General features: G+C 48.8%; 1 protein-coding gene across 1 annotated transcript in view; it reads right to left on the reverse strand.

The window, feature by feature from the left end:
• The window catches only part of NCS1 (neuronal calcium sensor 1), a 109,520-nt gene that overhangs the window by 13,903 nt on the left and 73,921 nt on the right, over window positions 1-21,696 (reverse strand). The window contains exons 3-5 of the mRNA XM_088466937.1: window positions 12,640-12,778; window positions 5,098-5,176; window positions 3,873-3,961 (exon numbers count right to left, since the gene is read on the reverse strand). Of these exons, the coding sequence (XP_088323063.1) occupies window positions 3,873-3,961; window positions 5,098-5,176; window positions 12,640-12,778 (307 nt within the window). The remainder of the gene's footprint in view (window positions 1-3,872; window positions 3,962-5,097; window positions 5,177-12,639; window positions 12,779-21,696) is intronic.

Here is a 21,696-nt window from a genome sequence, read left to right on the forward strand (position 1 = left end):
TAATTCCTGTGACTTGAATTTTTCCGATATACTATGGAGTTTGGAGTTTATATGAGTTTTATGGGGATGTAGTCAAAATGTTGACATCGTTAAAATGTCGACACGTGAATTGCCAACATTCCGCACAGCCCAGCAGCAGAGGTTAGGGTTAGGCACTAAGGGGAGGGTTAGGCGCTTCTGGATCCGCCGGAAGTCGGCTGCCCGACAGACCCGGAAGACATCGCCGGACCAGACGAGTCTCTTCTAGACCATTTTGTCGAAGTTCTAATCATGTCGAAATGCCATCAGAGTTGACATGATGAATGTCAGCAAAATATACCACACCTTGGGCCTGATTCAGACCCACTCACGAGCGGCTGTCCGCTCGCAAGTGGGTCGATGGTGTGCACTGCGCATGCGCACGACGGAGGGAGCTCCGTTGTGCGCATGCGCGAGACGCGGCGAGCGAAGGATTTTCCTTCGCTCGTTGTGTCTGATCAAAGGGGGCGTGCTGTCGATGTTGATTGACAGCACGGCCCCTTTGGTGGGCGTGCCGGGGGCGTGCCTGTCAGACGGAGGCGTTCCCAAGGGAACGCCTACCGTCAGAAGCCGGCCCCACTGACATCACTAGTGATGTCAGTGGGAGTGATTTTGGCTCTGATAGAGCCAAAATCACTCCTGGCCTTGCGGTTGAGAAACTCAACCGCAGGCTTCTGCTCGCACTGGCGATGGTCGCGATGGACAAGACCATCGTGACCATCATCCTGCACGCTCGTATAGGCTGTGGGTGGTGACCCACAGCTATACGAGCGTCCAGGAGGACGCTCCATATTTATGGAGGTGGGCCCTGATTCAGAGCGAGCGCTCTGGTCAGAGCGTCCGGCTCTGAATGAGGGCCCTTGTTTTATGTTGTGATGAAAGAGACTTGTCCTGCAGAGGGTTTTTTCTTTATTAAATAGAAGTTGCCCCTGTGATTCTCACAGCACCAATGTGACTCCTGCTTCTTGTAATCTCCTTGTGGGATCTGTATTAGGCCTTATAAAGAGCAGACAAGTGGAGATCAGCCCACAGCAACCAATCAGCTTCTAACTAGCATTTATCAAGTTAATTCTATAAAATGATAGTTAGAAGTGGATTGGTTTCTATGGGTAACTTCTCCACTCTTCAGGAGGCTTGATACATTTCCCCCTTGGTACTGTATTAGCCTTTTACTGGAGAATTTTATTCCAGAGAGGTGAAGTGATCCTGTACGCTGACTTGCTATAAATATGGATGTAAAGTATTGGTCAAAACCATCGGCTAAAGTGGGCCAGAACGGGGTGGAACTGGGTTCTGTCAGCTCTAAAGGTAGGCAGAACTAGTTCCGCCATGTCCCACGGAGAGCCACACTGTCTGGCGGCGGCAGCCTCCCCCTCCTCGATTTCCAGCTCCATGTTCCTCCTCTGTCCGCGGCCCGCCCCTCATGTCACTCACTTTGTGGGCCTGCGTCCCGGTGGCTACTTTTGCGGCATAGAGTATTTTACGATATACCATCACCGCCACTGCATAGTGCACAGAGGAGCCGCAAAGGGAAGCAGGGGCCAGGGCAGGCACAATGCCGAAGGCACATAGGTAAGCTGCTGCTAGAGGGACATAGGGGGCACGGGCATATAAGCTGCTGGTGGGAGAGGAGACAGTGGCAGGGAGCTGCTGGTGGGAGAGGAGACACGGGCAGGGAGCTGCTGCTAGAGGGACACGGGGGATAAGCTGCTGGTGGGAGAAGAGACACGGGCAGGGAGCTGCTGCTAGAGGGACACGGGGGCGATAAGCTGCTGGTGGGAGAGGAGACACGGGCATGGAGCTGCTGCTAGAGGGACACGGGGGCGATAAGCTGCTGTTGGGAGAGGAGACAAGGGCAGGGAGCTACTGCTACAGGGACACTGGGGCGATAAGCTACTGGTGGGAGAGGAGACAAGGACAGGGAGCTGCTCGAGAGGGACACGGGGGGATAAGCTGTTGGTGGGAGAGGAGACACGGGCAGGGAGACAGGTGCAGGGAGCTGCTGGTGGGGGACACAGGGGCAGGGAGCTGCTGGTGGGAAAGGAGACACGGGCAGGAGCTGCTGCTAGAGGGACACGGGGGCGATAAGCTGCTGGTGGGAGAGGAGACACGGGCAGGGAGCTACTGCTACAGGGACACTGGGGCGATAAGCTGCTGGTCGGAGAGGAGACACGGGCAGGGAGCTGCTGCTAGAGGGACACGGGGGCGATAAGCTGCTGGTGGGAGAGGAGACAAGGGCAGGGAGCTGCTGCTAGAGGGACACGGGATAAGCTGCTGGTGGGAGAGGAGACACGGGCAGGAGCTGCTGCTAGAGGGACACGGGGGATAAGCTGCTGGTGGGAGAGGAGACACGGGCATGGAGCTGCTGCTCGAGGGACACAGGGGGATAAGCTGCTGGTGGGAGAGGAGACACGGGCAGGGAGCTGCTGCTAGAGGGACACGGGGGGATAAGCTGCTGGTGGGAGAGGAGACACGGGCAGGGAGCTGCTGATAGAGGGACACTGGGGGGATAAGCTGCTGGTGGGAGAGGAGACACGGGCAGGGAGCTGCTCGAGAGGGACACGGGGGGATAAGCTGCTGGTGGGAGAGGAAACACGGGCAGGGAGCTGCTGCTAGAGGGACACGGGGGATAAGCTGCTGGTGGGAGAGGAGACACGGGCAGGGAGCTGCTGCTAGAGGGACACGGGGGATAAATTGCTGGTGGTAGAGGAGACACGGGCAGGGAGCTGACACTCTATAAGAGTATGGTACGTTGGGTTAACCTGATAATTCTTATTCTGGTGACTTTCAAGCTAACAAATCAGGAAGGTCCCACACATTGTTTTTTCTATTCTCCCTTTCTTTTACATGTTCCACATCATGGAGGAAAAGAGCCACTTTTGAAAATTCAAACCACCACCACCACATATGTGAATATCATAGTGTCTTGACAGTGGCGTTCGCACCTGTTCTTACACCCAGCGCGGGTAGGGGTGGGCGCCTTGTAGTGTACGCAGGAAAGCTGTGCGCCTGCAAAAGGGGGCGTGGACTTGTCGGTGAAGGCGTGGCCTCACAGCTAGAACCACAGTTTTTGTCACGCTGTGGGTGCCGGAGTTGCGGACTGCCCCCGGGACCAATTTGTTTTGCAGTGCCAGTACTGTGATGTCCCATTTTTACTAGGGACCAGGTTCGAATATATCAGAGTGTCAGGCAATGTGGGTACCACATTCACTGTGTCAGAAGCTACAGTGGGGCACCCGGCTCCTGTCACCTTCGGCGGGTGACATCCGGGTGCGGTCCGCACCCCCCTGGTGAAGCCACCGTTTCTTGATAAGAGGGAATAGTGTATTTAATTTTATTCAATTTGAAATCTAACCATCATTTTTGTATTCTGGATTTTTGGGTGTTAGATGACACCCCAGGTTGCCAGGTTGTTGCTGAAGTGGGTAGCTTCAAAAAGGTGTGCAGTAGTGTGGTCAGTTCTCAAATGCAGATTATGAACTCATGACCTCATCAATACTGACCACTATGCTAGTTGTCTTTGTTTTGTTTTTTAAGTGGCCAAACATATGAGTCTCAGTGTGAAATTTATTTGAGATGCTTTTTAAATACTCCTGCCACCAGCTATCAAAATCCCTGAAGCTTCTTGGGGCCTTGGCAGCCCCTAATCCTCCAGCCATTTACTTTACGTTTCTGCACCAGCACTTGTATATATAATTATAGTTGGTTGCTATAGGCTTGATAAATACCAATGTATTAGGGATTATTTATTTCAGACTATCTACACTACACCCAATCTGAGTATACATACAGACACAGAATCTCCGCTACACATAATCACAGCCTGACCAGCGTCTATGTCCCTTAGAACTCACCACCATCTGATAAATCGCATCCACAATGTCCAGCATCTCATTTCGTGTGATGTATCCATCATTATCCAAGTCATATAGTTTAAACGCCCCTACGGAAAGGAGAGAGGAATCATCAATGTGGGCAATCCCCAGGCTAGTCATCAGCGCTGTGCTCTACATATACAGGGGAGAATGTTCACAATCTCTCATTATGTTATTCAGCATGCAGACATATAAAATAGACTTATAAAGCAGAAACACACTGGTATGGCGATCAGAACAGGGGGAAAGGAAGCATTACAGGATCCAGAATCTGACTTACTACCTTCCTCTTAATACTGTAAAGCTGAATAGGAATCCAGCAGTGAGGTGACATGTATACAGGGTATATAAATCCGGCAGTGAGGTGACATGTATGCAGGGTACATATATTCGGCAGTGATGTGACATGTATACAGGGTACGTATATCCGGCAGTGATGTGACATGTATACAGGGTACGTATATCCGGCAGTGATGTGACATGTATACAGGGTACGTATATCCGGCAGTGATGTGACATGTATACAGGGTACGTATATCCGGCAGTGATGTGACATGTATACAGGGTACGTATATCCGGCAGTGATGTGACATGTATACAGGGTACGTATATCCGGCAGTGATGTGACATGTATACAGGGTACGTATATCCGGCAGTGATGTGACATGTATACAGGGTACGTATATCCGGCAGTGATGTGACATGTATACAGGGTACATAAATCCGGCAGTGAGGTGACATGTATACAGGGTACATATATCCGGCAGTGAGGTGACATGTATACAGGGTACATATATCCGGCAGTGAGGTGACATGTATACAGGGTACGTATATCCGGCAGTGATGTGACATGTATGCAGGGTACATATATCCGGCAGTGATGTGACATGTATATAGGGTACGTATATCCGGCAGTGATGTGACATGTATGCAGGGTACATATATCCGGCAGTGATGTGACATGTATACAGGGTACGTATATCCGGCAGTGAGGTGACATGTATACAGGGTACATATATCCGGCAGTGATGTGACATGTATATAGGGTACGTATATTCGGCAGTGATGTGACATGTATACAGGGTACATACTGTATATCCGGCAGTAAGGTGACATGTATACAGGGTATATAAATCCGGCAGTGATGTGACATGCAAATGCATTATATAGGGTACATATATCCAGCATACATTAGATCACTCACATCTCAGTTTCTCATCCAGTGTCCCGCGCGAGGTAACAGACAAGGCCTGGATAAACTCTGCAAACTCAATCCGCCCGTCCTGCAGGGATACAGATGGGGACACGCTTGGCTGAGTAATGGTCTAACAGTCCCTCTGTATAGCTTCAATGTCACTACTCGTCTAACTATGCGACTTAGATAGAATTCAACATTTGTAAATAATAAAAACATAAAATTCCTATTTTGGCAAAATGACAATAAAATTCCTAATTTTAGACATTTTACAGCCTTAGAGGAAAAATAGACCTTATTTACATTAGTAAATGCAAAATTGGCCTGCATAGAGACCCCAACGTCCCTGATTATTTGTATGTATTATTATGAATGAGAGTGGTCATAACACTTACTCAAAAGCTTTCTATGGGACAGCACCCCTAGTGGCCAAACTATCAATAACGACTGTAAGGAGCATTTCCTGCTTAATATAGCTTTTTGATTTCGGACTCAGGGCCTGATTCAGAGCCGGACGCTATTTGCGCTCGCTCATTCAGAAAGAGGGGCCGGCTATTTAAATTGAGCGCTCGCTCTTTGCGGTCTGTTGACGCCTCTATGTCTGAGCGAGCGAACGAAACATGCGCTCGCTATTTTGTAAAGACGCCCCCTGGCCGCTCGCATCCTACGTCATCTCCGCTATTTATTTGATTAATCGAGTACATCGAAAGGCGTCTGAACTGCTCGCAGTGCTTGTGGTTGGTTTTTCCTACCGCAATCATGCGAACAGTTCAGGCTAAGAAACAACCAAGTGACGTGGTCGATGACGCTGCTTTGTTAATTATGCACACCCTTAAAACGCCCGTATTGACCTTTTGGCACGCCTGCGTTCGGATCTCCACTCCCCGTTCTCAAGCACCTTCCCCTGTTACCACCCACACACGCCTCATTCTGTCACTCAAATTAGCAGGCACTCGCTATTTTGCGAGCGCTCGATTTCCGACCGCAATGACTGGTTGGCGCATGCGCATTATGACCCATACGCATGCGCAGTTGTGCGAACATCGCTCGGAGCGAACGAGCGGCCGCTTACGAGCGGCTCTGAATCAGGCCCTCATTCCCTCTTTTCCCCCCTTAAAATTCCACCCAGTGTAACCATACTTTCCTACTTTCTGTAATTCCTCTCTGGGAGTAGCTGCAGATGTTCACTGAGTGGTCGGCAAATTTTGTCATTAAGCCGTTCCCCATTCGCGGCATAATCCCGCAAATCACGGGTCTAAAAAAAGAAGGCGGGATCAAAATGACACGTTTCCCGTCATATTGGACATGTCTTGTCCCCTCCTTATAGACCCGCGATTCCCGGCGTCCTGTTCCCCCATCCTGCCCACATCACTAGGAAGTGGGCGGGAAAACGGGAGATCCACCGTTCTTCCTGGGATATGGGGGACTACCAGAAAAATTGTGAGTCTCCTGGACCTTCCGGGAGAATAGGTAAGTATGAGTTTGACTATTGAAGTCTTAATAATGAGAGAGTTGGACACTGGGACTGCACTTAGTACATGTGGCACTTTTGGGTGTATAATATGTGGGTTGTAGGTTAAATACCAGCTGTCGGGGCGCTAGCGCGCAGAAAGACGGCGCCGGAATTCCGACACCAGTCAGAATCCTGGTGCCGGCATCCTGATCGCCGTCATCCTGACGGTAAGTATTAGCATTAGGAACTGGGGGGAGGGTTAGGTTTAGGCAGGGGGAGGGAGGGCTAGGATACATACCGACAGGTATTGGCATCCTAACCCTGTCGGGATTCTGACCACCGGGATCCCAAGTGCCGGCATAATATAACCCTAATATATAATATATTTACTATGAGCCATCCTGTTGAATTTATAGGATAATTTCTGATTACCAGCCTCTCCTGAGGACCTGTAAAAAGCCATCTACATAATACATGCAGTATCTAATAAAACACATAGTAATCAACTGAGAATCGGTATGATTTACCGCCGGACTCATGCCCTTCGGTGGGAATCCCAACAGCGGCATACCGGCAGAGGTGGAATCCCGATCGTCCAAGGTAAGTATTCTCTAACCTAATTCTACCCCCTAACCCTCCCTTAGTGTTGTATAACCCTAACCTTCCCCCCCAGTGCCTAAACCTTCCCCGCCGCCTAAACCTAAGTCTCCTGGGGGGTGCCTAACCTCCCCCCGGGGGTGCCTAACCCTAACCCCCCCTTCCCCTAGCCTAACCCTAACCTCCCGGGGGGGTGCCTAACCCCAAGTCCCCACCCGAGAACCCTAAACCTAACCCTCCCCCCCCCCGCGGCTATCCGCGCCCGGCGTCCCTTCGGTCGGGATGCCGGGCGCCGGTAAAATGACAGCCGTCTATATTTAGATGCCTGTCATTTAACCCTCGCCGGGATTAAGCAGTCGGGATTAGGTCTGCTGGCTCTCCGACTGCATACCTAATCATCTGGGAATAAAAGGACTTAATGATCTAAAAGAATTGTAGGGTAACCCTAAGGCAACATAACCATAGCGACATTACAGTCGCCGACACTTGGTAAACACTGGAGCGATGTCGGACCGATTTGCCGCTTCGTTATGACAAATCGCCTACATCGCTCAGTGTGTACGCTCAATATGCGGGTGCCCACGGTCGCTAGCGACGTAGTAAGGTTTGATATTGTTGCACATCAACCCTGACGATCACCTAGGGCGTTGGCCAGACTACTGCGATAGGTCGATCCGATTTGACATTACCTTCTTCAGGGGATCCGAACGATGGTTGTTCTAGGGCAGTTGTTCTCATGATCGGTCCTCAGGACCCCACACAGGTCACGTTTTCCAGGTCACCCAGCAGGTGCACAGGTGTAGTCATTACTCACTGACACATTTTAAAAGGTCCACAGGTGGAGCTAATTATTTCACTTGTGAATCTGTAAGGAGACCTGGAAAACATGCACTGTTTGGGGTCCTGGGGGCCGAGTTTGAGAACCTGTGTTCTAGCGTGTACAGGAGCAATAATGAATCGTATATCATCAAACGATAAAGTTAGCAGGATTGCACCGTGTGTACGCTCAATATCGCTTGTTCTGGGCTCTAGGGAAATCGTCGGGAAAGTTGGAACGATTGACGCTCGCTCCATTGTATACCCAGCTTAAGATGTCCACATTTATTATCTAAAGTGTACATGGACAGCATCACATTGGTTGCTCTGGGTTACAAAACAATTAGGCACAGCTACTTCTGCATCAGTTTTTAGAAATGTGCACAGTTAATTCTAAATGTTAATCCTGTTCTCAAAAGGACAAAATGTATACACTTTCCTCTGTACTGACAGTACCTAACAGGACCTGACCACAATACAATTCTATTACACTCTACACAGCAGGGGCGGCAGAGCCTCCCCTGTCACTATACCTCCCCCATCATACTCCCCGTCATGCTCCATAGTACTATTACACTCTATACAGCAGGGACGGCAGAGCCTCCACTGTCACACTACCTCCCCTATCATACTCCCCGTCATGCTCCATAGTACTATTACACTCTATACAGCAGGGACGGCAGAGCCTCCCCTGTCACTATACCTCCCCTATCATACTCCCCGTCATGCTCCTTAGTACTATTACACTCTATACAGCAGGGACGGCAGAGCCTCCTCTGTCACACTACCTCCCCTATCATACTCCCCGTCATGCTCCATAGCACTATTACACTCTATACAGCAGGGACAGCAGAGCCTCCTCTGTCACACTACCTCCCCTATCATACTCCCCGTCATGCTCCATAGTACTATTACACTCTATACAGCAGGGACGGCAGAGCCTCCTCTGTCACTATACCTCCCCCATCATACTCCCTGTCATGCTCCATAGTACTATTACACTCTATACAGCAGGGACGGCAGAGCCTCCCCTGTCACTATACCTCCCCTATCATACTCCCCGTCATGCTCCATAGTACTATTACACTCTATACAGCAGGGACAGCAGAGCCTCCCCTGTCACTATACCTCCCCTATCATACTCCCCGTCATGCTCCATAGTACTATTACACTCTATACAGCAGGGACAGCAGAGCCTCCCCTGTCACTATACCTCCCCTATCATACTCCCCGTCATGCTCCATAGCACTATTACACTCTATACAGCAGGGACAGCAGAGCCTCCTCTGTCACACTACCTCCCCTATCATACTCCCCGTCATGCTCCATAGTACTATTACACTCTATAGAGCAGGGACGGCAGAGCCTCCTCTGTCACTATACCTCCCCCATCATACTCCCTGTCATGCTCCATAGTACTATTACACTCTATACAGCAGGGGCGGCAGAGCCTCCTCTGTCACACTACCTCCCCCATCATACTCCCAGTCATGCTCCATAGTACTATTACACTCTATACAGCATGGACGACAGAGCCTCCCCTGTCACTATACCTCCCCTATCATACTCCCCGTCATGCTCCATAGCACTATTACACTCTATACAGCAGGGACGGCAGAGCCTCCTCTGTCACACTACCTCCCCTATCATACTCCCCGTCATGCTCCATAGCACTATTACACTCTATACAGCAGGGACAGCAGAGCCTCCTCTGTCACACTACCTCCCCTATCATACTCCCCGTCATGCTCCATAGTACTATTACACTCTATACAGCAGGGACGGCAGAGCCTCCTCTGTCACTATACCTCCCCCATCATACTCCCTGTCATGCTCCATAGTACTATTACACTCTATACAGCAGGGACGGCAGAGCCTCCCCTGTCACTATACCTCCCCTATCATGCTCCATAGTACTATTACACTCTATACAGCAGGGACAGCAGAGCCTCCCCTGTCACTATACCTCCCCTATCATACTCCCCGTCATGCTCCATAGTACTATTACACTCTATACAGCAGGGACAGCAGAGCCTCCCCTGTCACTATACCTCCCCTATCATACTCCCCGTCATGCTCCATAGCACTATTACACTCTATACAGCAGGGACAGCAGAGCCTCCCCTGTCACTATACCTCCCCTATCATACTCCCCGTCATGCTCCATAGCACTATTACACTCTATACAGCAGGGACAGCAGAGCCTCCCCTGTCACTATACCTCCCCTATCATACTCCCCGTCATGCTCCATAGTACTATTACACTCTATACAGCAGGGACAGCAGAGCCTCCTCTGTCACACTACCTCCCCTATCATACTCCCCGTCATGCTCCATAGTACTATTACACTCTATAGAGCAGGGACGGCAGAGCCTCCTCTGTCACTATACCTCCCCCATCATACTCCCTGTCATGCTCCATAGTACTATTACACTCTATACAGCAGGGACGGCAGAGCCTCCTCTGTCACACTACCTCCCCCATCATACTCCCAGTCATGCTCCATAGTACTATTACACTCTATACAGCATGGACGACAGAGCCTCCCCTGTCACTATACCTCCCCTATCATACTCCCCGTCATGCTCCATAGCACTATTACACTCTATACAGCAGGGGCGGCAGAGCCTCCTCTGTCACACTACCTCCCCCATCATACTCCCCGTCATGCTCCATAGTACTATTACACTCTATACAGCAGGGGCGGCAGAGCCTCCTCTGTCACTATACCTCCCCCATCATACTCCCTGTCATGCTCCATAGTACTATTACACTCTATACAGCAGGGGCGGCAGAGCCTCCTCTGTCACACTACCTCCCCCATCATACTCCCAGTCATGCTCCATAGTACTATTACACTCTATACAGCATGGACGACAGAGCCTCCCCTGTCACTATACCTCCCCTATCATACTCCCCGTCATGCTCCATAGCACTATTACACTCTATACAGCAGGGGCGGCAGAGCCTCCTCTGTCACTATACCTCCCCCATCATACTCCCCGTCATGCTCCATAGCACTATTACACTCTATACAGCAGGGACAGCAGAGCCTCCTCTGTCACACTACCTCCCCCATCATACTCCCCGTCATGCTCCATAGTACTATTACACTCTATACAGCAGGGGCGGCAGAGCCTCCTCTGTCACACTACCTCCCCCATCATACTCCCAGTCATGCTCCATAGCACTATTACACTCTATACAGCAGGGACGGCAGAGCCTCCCCTGTCACACTACCTCCCCTATCATACTCCCAGTCATGCTCCATAGTACTATTACACTCTATACAGCAGGGACGGCAGAGCCTCCTCTGTCACACTACCTCCCCTATCATACTCCCCGTCATGCTCCATAGTACTATTACACTATACAGCAGGGACGGCAGAGCCTCCTCTGTCACACTACCTCCCCTATCATACTCCCCGTCATGCTCCATAGTACTATTACCCTCTATACAGCAGGGACACTACACCCCCAACATGACCTGACCACTGTACATGATCATAATACACATCTATTACACTATATACAGACATAGGACACTACACCCCCAACATGACCTGACCTCTGTACCATACTTGCCTACCCTCACGATTTGGTCGGGAGCCTCCCGAAAATCAGGTGCCGCTCCCGACCTCCCGGGAAGGCAGGCAATCCTCCTGGCTGCCGCCCTCCCCTCCTATCCCCCCCGCAATAACCCCTGCAACCCCCGCAGTGAAGGGGGGCGGTGACGCGAATCGCGTCATTTTGGCCCCGCCCCCTGCTTCACAATGCCGATATTACCGGCATTGTGTAGCGGGGGCGGGGCCGAACTGACGCGACCGCATGGCTCCGCCCCCGTCCCTAAGTGCATGTCACCACCCCAGCCACTCCCCCTTGTCACGGACACGCCCCCCATCCTGCCGATCTGGCTGCTTCCTCCCGGAAGGAGCAGCCAGAAAGTAGGCAGGTATGCTCTGTACATGACCATAACACACATCTATTACACTATATACAGACATAGGACACTACACCCCCAACATGACCTGACCACTGTACATGACCATAATACACATCTATTATACTGTATACAGACATAGGACACTACACCTCCAACATGACCTGATCACTGTGCATGACCATACTACACATCTATTATACTGTATACAGACATAGGACACTACACCCACATCACCACCTGACCACTGTACATGACCATAATACACATCTATTATACTGTATACAGACATAGGACACTACACCCCCAACATGACCTGACCACTGTACATGACCATAATACACATCTATTACACTATACAGACATAGGACACTACACCCCCAACATGGCCTGACCACTGTACATGACCATAATACACATCTATTACACTATACACAGACATAGGACACTACACCCCCAACATGACCTGACCACTGTACATGACCATAATACACATCTATTACACTAAATACAGACATAGGACACTACACCCCCAACATGGCCTGACCACTGTACATGACCATAATACACATCTATTACACTCTATACAGACATAGGACACTACACCCCCAACATGGCCTGACCACTGTACATGACCATAATACACATCTATTACACTGTATACAGACATAGGACACTACACCCCCAACATGACCTGATCACATTGTACATTTAATAGCAAGTAGAAATCTGGTGCAGACTTACTTTGTTCTCATCGAAAACATTGAAGACAAAAGTGGCAAATTTTGTGGGGTCTCCAAACGGGAAAAACTGTTTGTAAATCTTCTGGAATCCTGCGGCGTCCAGCTGACCACTGGGACAATCTTTGATGAAGCCTTTATACCTGCAGCAGGAGGACATGTGTATGAAACCCAATGCAATACCGTAACAATACAAGACGAACACCATGACAGAGCCTGCAGGATGAAGATCTAGGCTTTCATGCTCTAATTCAAGGTTTCTAGAATGGCAGGTACACCCATTAGGTTACAGCAACAAAATAAACTACATGTACACAAATCTGAAAAAAAAATGGTACCTGGATTATAATCAATATGAGTACCTTAATTTTACTAAGCAAGAAAATATATATATTATTTTCTTTCAGATTTAAATATTAAATTAATAATTTTTAGTTCTGGGTGGAATATCCTAAATTCAGTGTTATCTCCTATGATTACCGGGGTTTGCTTTCACACAATGAGGTGGATCCCTCAACATTTAGCAAAAGCCGTGTACTCCAGGTGGTTCAGTCACTGCACCACACACGAGCCTCTAGATCAGGGGTGGGGCACCTTTTTTCTGCCGAGGCCCATTTTGATACATATAAAACATTATCCGCGTGCCTGGTGCAGGCCACGCCCTTCCATGTGATGTCACACAGGGGAGGGGCCACAATCGCCGGTGATTACAGTAATGCTGTAAGGGCAGTGGTGTGACCGTCTGAAGCGTCCTAAGGATGCTCCAGACGGCACTGCTGCATAGATTCTGGCTGCAGGGTGTCATTCTAGGTACCCTGCTAGCCAGATGAGGCCAGCAGAGAAAAAGCTCAGAGGGCCAGACCAAATTATTCCGCAGGCCTTATGCGGACCCCGGGCCTGAGGTTTCCAATCCCTGCCCTAGATTGTAAGGTGACACTGTACACTAGTCACCACATAAGCTCACATTGTACACTAGCCACCACATAAGGAGGTCACATTGTAGACCACTAGCCACCACATAAGGAGGTCACATTGTACATCACTAGTCACCATATAAGAAGGTCACATTGTACACCACTAGTCACCACATAAGGCCATATTGTACACTAGCCACCACATAAGAAGGTCACATTGTACATCACTAGCCACCATATTATAGAAGTCTTCTACACACATAAGTCACTACACCCAAAGTCTGCTCCACATGCGAGCCACGAGATTGTAAGGCCACATTGTACACTAACCACGGAATCGGTATGTAATACCACCGGCCGCATGGCCGGCAGTTCGAATCCCGGCAGCATCAGGCCGACAGCGCTGGAAATCCCGATCGTCCCTAGGTAAGTATTAACTAACCTAACCTACCCCCCTAACCTTTCCTTAGGGGTGCCTAACCCTAACCTCCCCCAAGTGCCTAAACCTAACCCCCCCCCTACCCCGCTGCCTAAACCTAAGTCCCCCGGGGAGGTGCCTAACCCTAAGTCCCCCGGGGGGTGCCTAACCCTAACCTTGCCTCCCCCTAGCCTAACCCTAACCTCCCGGGGGGGGGTGCCAAACCCTAGGTCCCCCCCCGGGAGCCCTAAACCTAACCCTCCCCCCCCCCCCCCGCAGCTGTCCGCTTGCGGCGCCCGGCTTCCCTTCGATCGGTATAATGTCAGCCGGCTTCCCGATTGCATCCCCTAGCCACTATATATGAAGGCCACATTATACACTTGCCAGCATACTAGAAGTCTTCTACACACAAAAGCCACCAAACCCAAAGTCTGTTCCACATGCGAGCCTCCAAATTGGAGTGCTAGCTTATGCACTAGCCATCAAACAATGGGTTTGCTTTATTTATTGGCCAACAGAAAGAGCTATACATTGTACATTTGGCAGCAAATTAGAATCTGATTTTTTTAGACAATCCTACAGAATTGGCATAGTGCCATAAATAAATCACAGGAATTGGTTTGGAATTGTATTCCAGTCACTGAAATGAGAGGAGCTGCTTTGGATGTCCCCTTGTCAGGTTATATAGCCCCCATGGCCTTCCTGTGTTTCAATTCCTAAACTATGTATCAAAAGATGATTATTATTGGTATGTGGTGTAAAGAACATAACTTATTTTAGTCTATTTTAGCTGTTTAACTGTAGAGAGGTGCGGCACTCGGAAGAGGATTGTACGGGTACAAAGCGTTCTATAAAAACAATGATCACAGTAGTGCGGTGTTGCGGCAGGCAAAGTTTTCACAGTTTAAGTGCTTGTGTAACAAAACCATGTCTAGCAGGGCTGCCATTAGGTGAATGCTGGGACTGGAGTCCTGTTCTCGGACAGAAGGGAGCCCGTCAGCAGTGGCACTGTGTGGCTGAGATCAATCTCCCCTTCTGTTTGTAATCCCCGTATAACAAGCTTTGCCGGGATCAAATATAGTGGATTGATTGTGCTGTCTGCCACAGTCTGAATGTACAGAGTGCTGAGCCTGCCAGAGTGACGATGTATGTATGAAGCCAGCCCCTCAGCACCAGAACCTGTGTAATTTAAGAGTGTCCCAGTTTTATGGGATAGTGTGACCCTGATGAAATTCAAACCTAGTCAAACTACACCACTATGCCACATTTGGTGGAGCTAGATACAAAACTCTGGCTGTGCATAAAGGGCAAACAGACACACACACACACACACACACATTTTCTCGCTTATTATATAGATGCCTCTGTGAACGGAAGCAAAAAAAATTACAATAAGTCATGACTATGACACTAGAGAATAACTTATTTGAAACAAATGAATCATCTTACAGAATATTCAACAAATATAAAATACCTCTTCCAAGTCCGGGAGTTCATGTGTCAATGTCATTCTGTATGGCCAGGATCTCAAGCACAACAAGTGACTCTTCAATCAGTGAACAATGTAACACTCAACCTTGAGAATTAATTATTTGAACGCGGCTGATTAAACCCTTGCATGAGCACACACCAAGGTCACACAGAGACACAATGCAAGGCGCCATGTTTGCGTTTTCTCTTAGGCTGCAAAATGGCAGACATGTTTGTTCAACAGTATTTAAAAAAAATCTAATTTAGTAATATTGGTAATTTGTAAGAGGAACTCCCCGTAAGCCGTTTTGACACAGGGCCAGAATAACAATGGGACGGATGGAGCTACAGCTCCACGCCTCCGGCATAATTATAGGCCCATCATCAGCATGCCAAGCTGGTCACACAGTCAGATATAAATTCTAATAAAATAGTTTTTCTAATATTTAGGGAGACCGTGGGCTGATAATGTATGGGTTGGCACTTGGTTCTGGTCGCACCCACACACCACTGGTCACAGGGGCGTATTAACAGAGGAGGGGGCCCGTGTGCAGTCTCTGTCCTGGGCCCCCTCCTCTCCGCCCGGCTGCCAGCAGCGCACTGAACGCAGCAGGCTCTGGGCACTAGAGTAAAATGTAGTGCTCTGTCAAAGTCTACTGCGCCATTCTCCTGGTGATCTCCTTACTGCGCCTGTGCAAAACGCCCGTAAAATGGCCCAGACGGCCATTTTCCAGGTGATTTGTAGGGCCATGGTACTGCCCACAAGGGACTCGAGGTGTAAGTATTTCATAAATGGGTGCAGGGTGTGCGATGTGGGACCCCCCCTGGTCCCAGGGGCCCATGTGCACCGCACACACCCTGCACCTATTATAGATATGCCCCTGACTGGTCATGCCCACACACCACTGGTTACAGATCCTCCCCTTCTCAGTATGGGCCCTTGAACATTTTCAGCCCCAGGCCCATGTGGCCTTTAATCCGGTCCCGATTGTTATGATTAGAAATTAATCAATTAAAAGAGGTAGAAATATGACCTTTCCCAGTCTTTTTTATATGTTACAGGCATTCTCCGCATTATAAAGAATATTCAGTTAATTAACAAGTTGTTTCGATCATTCTTGTGGCAGGGCTTACATTAGTATTCGGAAGTTATACCAACCTAAATCTAATGGAGGGATAAACTTTCCTAATGTTTTGGTTTATAACCATGCCTCCTTGACGAGATTCTTGATTGATTGGTTACAAGATCAAGAGATTTACGCTAATACAGTTTCCACCTACTATAAGCCTAAAATATTTCCTTCAGATTCATGATTAAGAGGTTCCGTCAGAGGTTCTCGACAATCCTTTATTAATGACAACTAGGCGCCTCCGGCATATTCTGCATCACAAATCTTGTCTTAATGCTCAAAAATCTATTTATCTCCCGTTATTGCGTAACTTAAGCTGGGTACACACGGTAAGATCTGCACAACCAACGATATCGCTGAATGATTTACCTTTAAATTTTCTGAAGTGCTGGACAAACGATATTGGCTGTACACACTGAAAGATATCCATGATAGATATCAGGGCCGCAACTAGGGGGGGGCCTAGAGGTGGACGTGCACCGGGTGCCGGAATGCAGGGGGTGAAAAAGGGCTGACTCACAGTGTCTTGGGGGCTGCAGATTCAGAAAATGACCATCCAAAAATGGCCGCCGCCAAGGAGGAGACAGATGCTAGAGGTCCTTACTGGACCTCCTTGGCGGCAGCCATTTTTGGATGGCCATTTTCAGCAGATTCCATGCGACTAGCAGTCTGCCATCCAAAAATTGCCGCCGCCAAGGAGGAGACAGACAGAGGTCCCACTGGACCTCTAGTGTCCGTTAGGCCAGCGCAAGTGCCGGGAGAAGATGCTGAAAGCTGCATCTTCTGTGAAAACCCCTGGCAACAAGCATAAATCCCATAGCAACGAGCATGAAACCCCCTGGCGACGAGCATGAAACCCCCTGGCAACGAGCAGATAATTTTAAAGTAATTAGAAGCCTTACTGTGGGGCATAAAATGGTGTCATGCAAATATGTAGATGGCACTTTAGTAATAGGCATTACAGTGTGTGGCATAATGTGTAATGGGCATTATGGTGTGTGGAATAATGTAAGTCACTATACCAGGGACGTTTAACTAGTGCAGTGCCTTATGGAGGAGCAAGGACAAAATCCAGGTACGGGAACGGAGCGGGCGCAAAATTGCTGCCTTGTACCAGGTGACAGATATCCTAGTTTCAGCCCTGTAGATATCTTTCAGTGAAGTCAGCCTGCCACATCTTTGAACATGCAAATCGTGATAAAATTTGGCCTGCATATACGGACGACCATAGATATCGTTATCGTCCATGCGGGAATGCTAATCGTTGGTCATTCGGCTGTACATATAATTAACTTATTTTAAACATATATCATAGGACCTATTTGTCCCCTCACAGAATATATAGAATGGGTTTATCCAACTCCCACAATTGCTCTAGATGTGCCAAGGAGGAAGCTGACCTCTATCACTGTCTGTAGGAGTGTCCGGCAGTCCATGGTCTGGAGGTGGGTACTGCGGGAGGCTGAAAACCACCTGGCCATTTACTCCGGAATGGGCCATCCTGGGTATCTTTCCGAGGGGTCAGAGACTCACCCCGGGTAGCAGGAAATTATTACTCGTGCTGCAGCAAAAAAGACCATTTTGCCGGATTGGATACACCCAACCCCTATTCATTTTCAACTGTATTGGGAGAAATTAACTTTTATTTTCCAAATGGACTGGGTTGAATCGATGTTTGAAAAAGAGAAGAAGGCCGCTTTTTTCATTGACACCTGGGAAAGTTTTATTGCCAATTTCAACACAAACCCAGATTAATCATAGGATGCGTCTGACCCAGTGGTATGAAATGAAACTAGAATCCCCTTGGGTGATCCTCCTATCCCGTTGCCTGGCGGGTGACTGACGGACATTTTTTTTTCTTTTCATTTAAGTTATTATTTGTTTATTTTCCATTATCTGTGTTTATGTTTCAATTTGTATTGGGTTAAACCTTGGGCAAAATGAACGCTTGTATAGTATACAGACATATAGACAGGCTCTGGAATAGGTTTATATGCTGTTAGACACCGTATGTATTGTTTTCCCTTATTTGTACTGGACTTGTTACATTTATATGTCTCACTATTTTGATGTATGGTGTTTTTGCTTTAATTAAAAAAAAAAAAAAAAAAAGGTCTACCTCTTTTTTTTTTTTTATTAAAGCAAAAACACCATACATCAAAATAGTGAGACATAAGTGTAACAAGTCCAAACACTCCGACTGTAATGGTGAATCCAGGGGTCAAAGAACGTGACAATCTGACGTATCCGCCCAAAGAGGTTGTCTCATGATTTGACGTGAGAATCATGTGATCAGCTGCCAAGTAACCCTTGCTGATGGGCAGTATCCCAGCCAGGTGGCAAGAACATTTGTGATGCAGCAGGAGCAGCCTTACACTTTAGGAGATTATATTATTATTATGCTAAAGTAACATGACTTCTACAAACCTACAGAACTTTACTGGACTTGTATAAAGATATTAAAAAGATAAGCTCTGTACTGTGCGATGGATGCAAGTTTATCTACACAGAAGATATAAGTGGTCCCGGAGAGGTGATGGAACTCATCTCACCCGCCGCCTACTGACCTGCACACGCTGTTCTTTACACGCACACACGCCGTTGTGTATAGGAAACGGTAAAGTGAACGGCTGGTGGCCGAATAGGCTTTGGGGGCTATGACAGTGTGAAATACATTTTAGATGCTTTTTTTTAGCACTCCTGCCATCAGCTGAGACTACAATGTTAGATCACTTAAAAAGAAATAAAAATGTTCTATATCATCAGTGTTAGTTTTCTGCCGTGCCTCTGAGTTTTTTTATGGGGTCCCCATAAACTAGTCTATGTCACTTGGATGCCCAATGTTTTTTTGCAACCCCTATGTATTTCCTTCTCTTGATTCTTTCCTTACCTATATGCTGGTTTCTCTGAAGAAATTGAGCCTCCCTAGGCAGACAGTGAGTGGCTCTCTGTCTGTGGGACTTCTGTGCAGGGACTTGGTGGAGGTGGAACTAGTTCCATCTACCATTACAGGTGAGGGAACTCAGTTCCTCCCAGTTCCTGCCCACTTTAACCCCTGAGTGAGTTCCAAAGTGGGTGCCCCCCAGGGTGTGCTAGATTGCCCTAGGTAGATGCTACAAGTGCTGGAGGGGGGAGAAACCAGCGATCACATTAAAGCGTGTACAGGTGCCATGCAAGCACCAGGGACTCAAAATCAGTGTCATACCTATTTAGTACACTGCCTGCCTTTCCATTGTGCGCCTATTTTTTTAATTTAATTTTTTAGCTGCTCCACACCCCTTGGCACATTTCTAGATCTCCAATGGGGTCTTCCTAGAGCAGGAGATAGAGGATACACCTTGAAGTTGTCTGGGCGGATAAACAAATGTGTGTTGGTGCACTTGGTAAATGAGGACCACTGTGTGCAGGAAACAGTTGCACTTTAAATTGTCATTCAATGCAGCCACAGAGAACAGATCTGCAAGTCGTCCATTAATCCTGGGATTTATAATATTAGAGCATCAGATGGAGACGGGGGGGGTTAAATCAGGGCGATGTCCTGCCAGTCATCACTGAAAATGAACGTAACTGAAAAAGAATGTAACTGGCCGCAAAACAGGACACTCCGAAGGTGCGTCCATTGTGCAGAACTGAGGGCCTGATTCAGACCCGGTCGCAAGCACTGAGCGTTCGCAACCGGGTCGATGGTGGCCCAGAGCGCACAACGGAGCCGGCTCAGTCGTGCGCATGCGAGAGACCCGGATAGCGACGGGCAATCCGTCGCTCCGGGTCTCGCACCAAAGGGGGCGTGCCGTCGATGTTGAGTGACAGCACGCCCTCTTTGGTGGGCGGGCCGGGGGGGTGGCTGCCCAGACGGAGGCGTTCCCATGGGAACGCCTACCGTTTGGGGGCGGCCCCACTGACATCACAAGTGATGTCAGTGGGAGAGCTTTCGGGGCTTGTGACCACGAGACCCTCGCTCGCTCTAAATCAGGGCATCTTTTTTTTTTATGGAGCGGCCTCCTGGCCGCTCACTTGTGAGGACAGTGGGGCTGTCCCCAAACGGTAGGCGTTCCCATGGGAACGCCTCCGTCTGGGCTACCCCGGCCCGCCCACCAAAGGGGGCGTGCTGTAACTAAACATCGACAGCACGCCCCCTTTAGTGCGAGACCCGGAGCGACGGATTGCCAGTCGCTATCCGGGTCTCGCGCATGCACACGACGGAGCCGACTCCGTCGTGCGCATGCGCTCGGCCACCATCGACCCGGTTGCGAGCGCTCAGCGCTCGCGACCGGGTCTGAATCAGGCCCTGAGTTCTCACTGTGGACCATAAAGCTGACCATAATTCTGATCTCCCTATTGATAATATCATGATTTATTGAATCTCATTCCCACTGCAGAATGGCGGTGAATGAAGACTTCCATGGTCTTTTAATGAATGAAAGAAATGGATTAGAATACCTTCCTAAACTGCATGACTAGGTTAGAGCGTTCTCACTGGCCTCCATTCCTCAGAACACATACTATAGCAGAACAGCAGGTTATCTGCAGTAAACATTGCTACTGACATCATGTGTTATGTGTTTTTTGTATTTAATAAAAGGCCCCGGTGTCGGGCTCCAGACCTTGTTTGTTATTGGAGAAAACGCCACTCTTCGGTCTCGGAGGGGAGAGATCTCCTGCCCATTACCCCTGAATGGTTACGCAGCTCCCTCCTCCACGCGCATATTAACATCCAAATCTACATTATCATTTCCAAGTGCTAATTAAACAGTAAACTGGAAAACTCCCAATTTTACCCCAATTAACACAAACGCTTGTGTACAAGATCCAGAAAGAGAAGGAAAAATACACACGAGGTCTGCCAGTGCCTTAGAACGCCATGTGCGTGGGGGGTACAGCGGTCTGTCCGTCTGTGGCGCTGTTTGTGTCCGCCTGTGCAGTCCTTGCAGGGGGTATTTACACATCTCTATACACATCTGAGTATCCAGGAGAATGTGCCCATACTTAGGTAAGTCCTGCATGCACATTTATCAGGATGTATGTGTATGTATAACTAACCCCCCTGTGTATACCTTAGTCTGTGTAAGTATATACTACACGGAGTGTCTCCACTTGATACAGGTCTTGTGTATATGACTGTAGACTGT

The sequence above is a fragment of the Taudactylus pleione genome, unplaced genomic scaffold (genome assembly GCF_031769625.1).
Source record: "Taudactylus pleione unplaced genomic scaffold, aTauple2 ptg000003l, whole genome shotgun sequence".
Classification (NCBI taxonomy): Eukaryota; Metazoa; Chordata; class Amphibia; order Anura; family Myobatrachidae; genus Taudactylus; species Taudactylus pleione.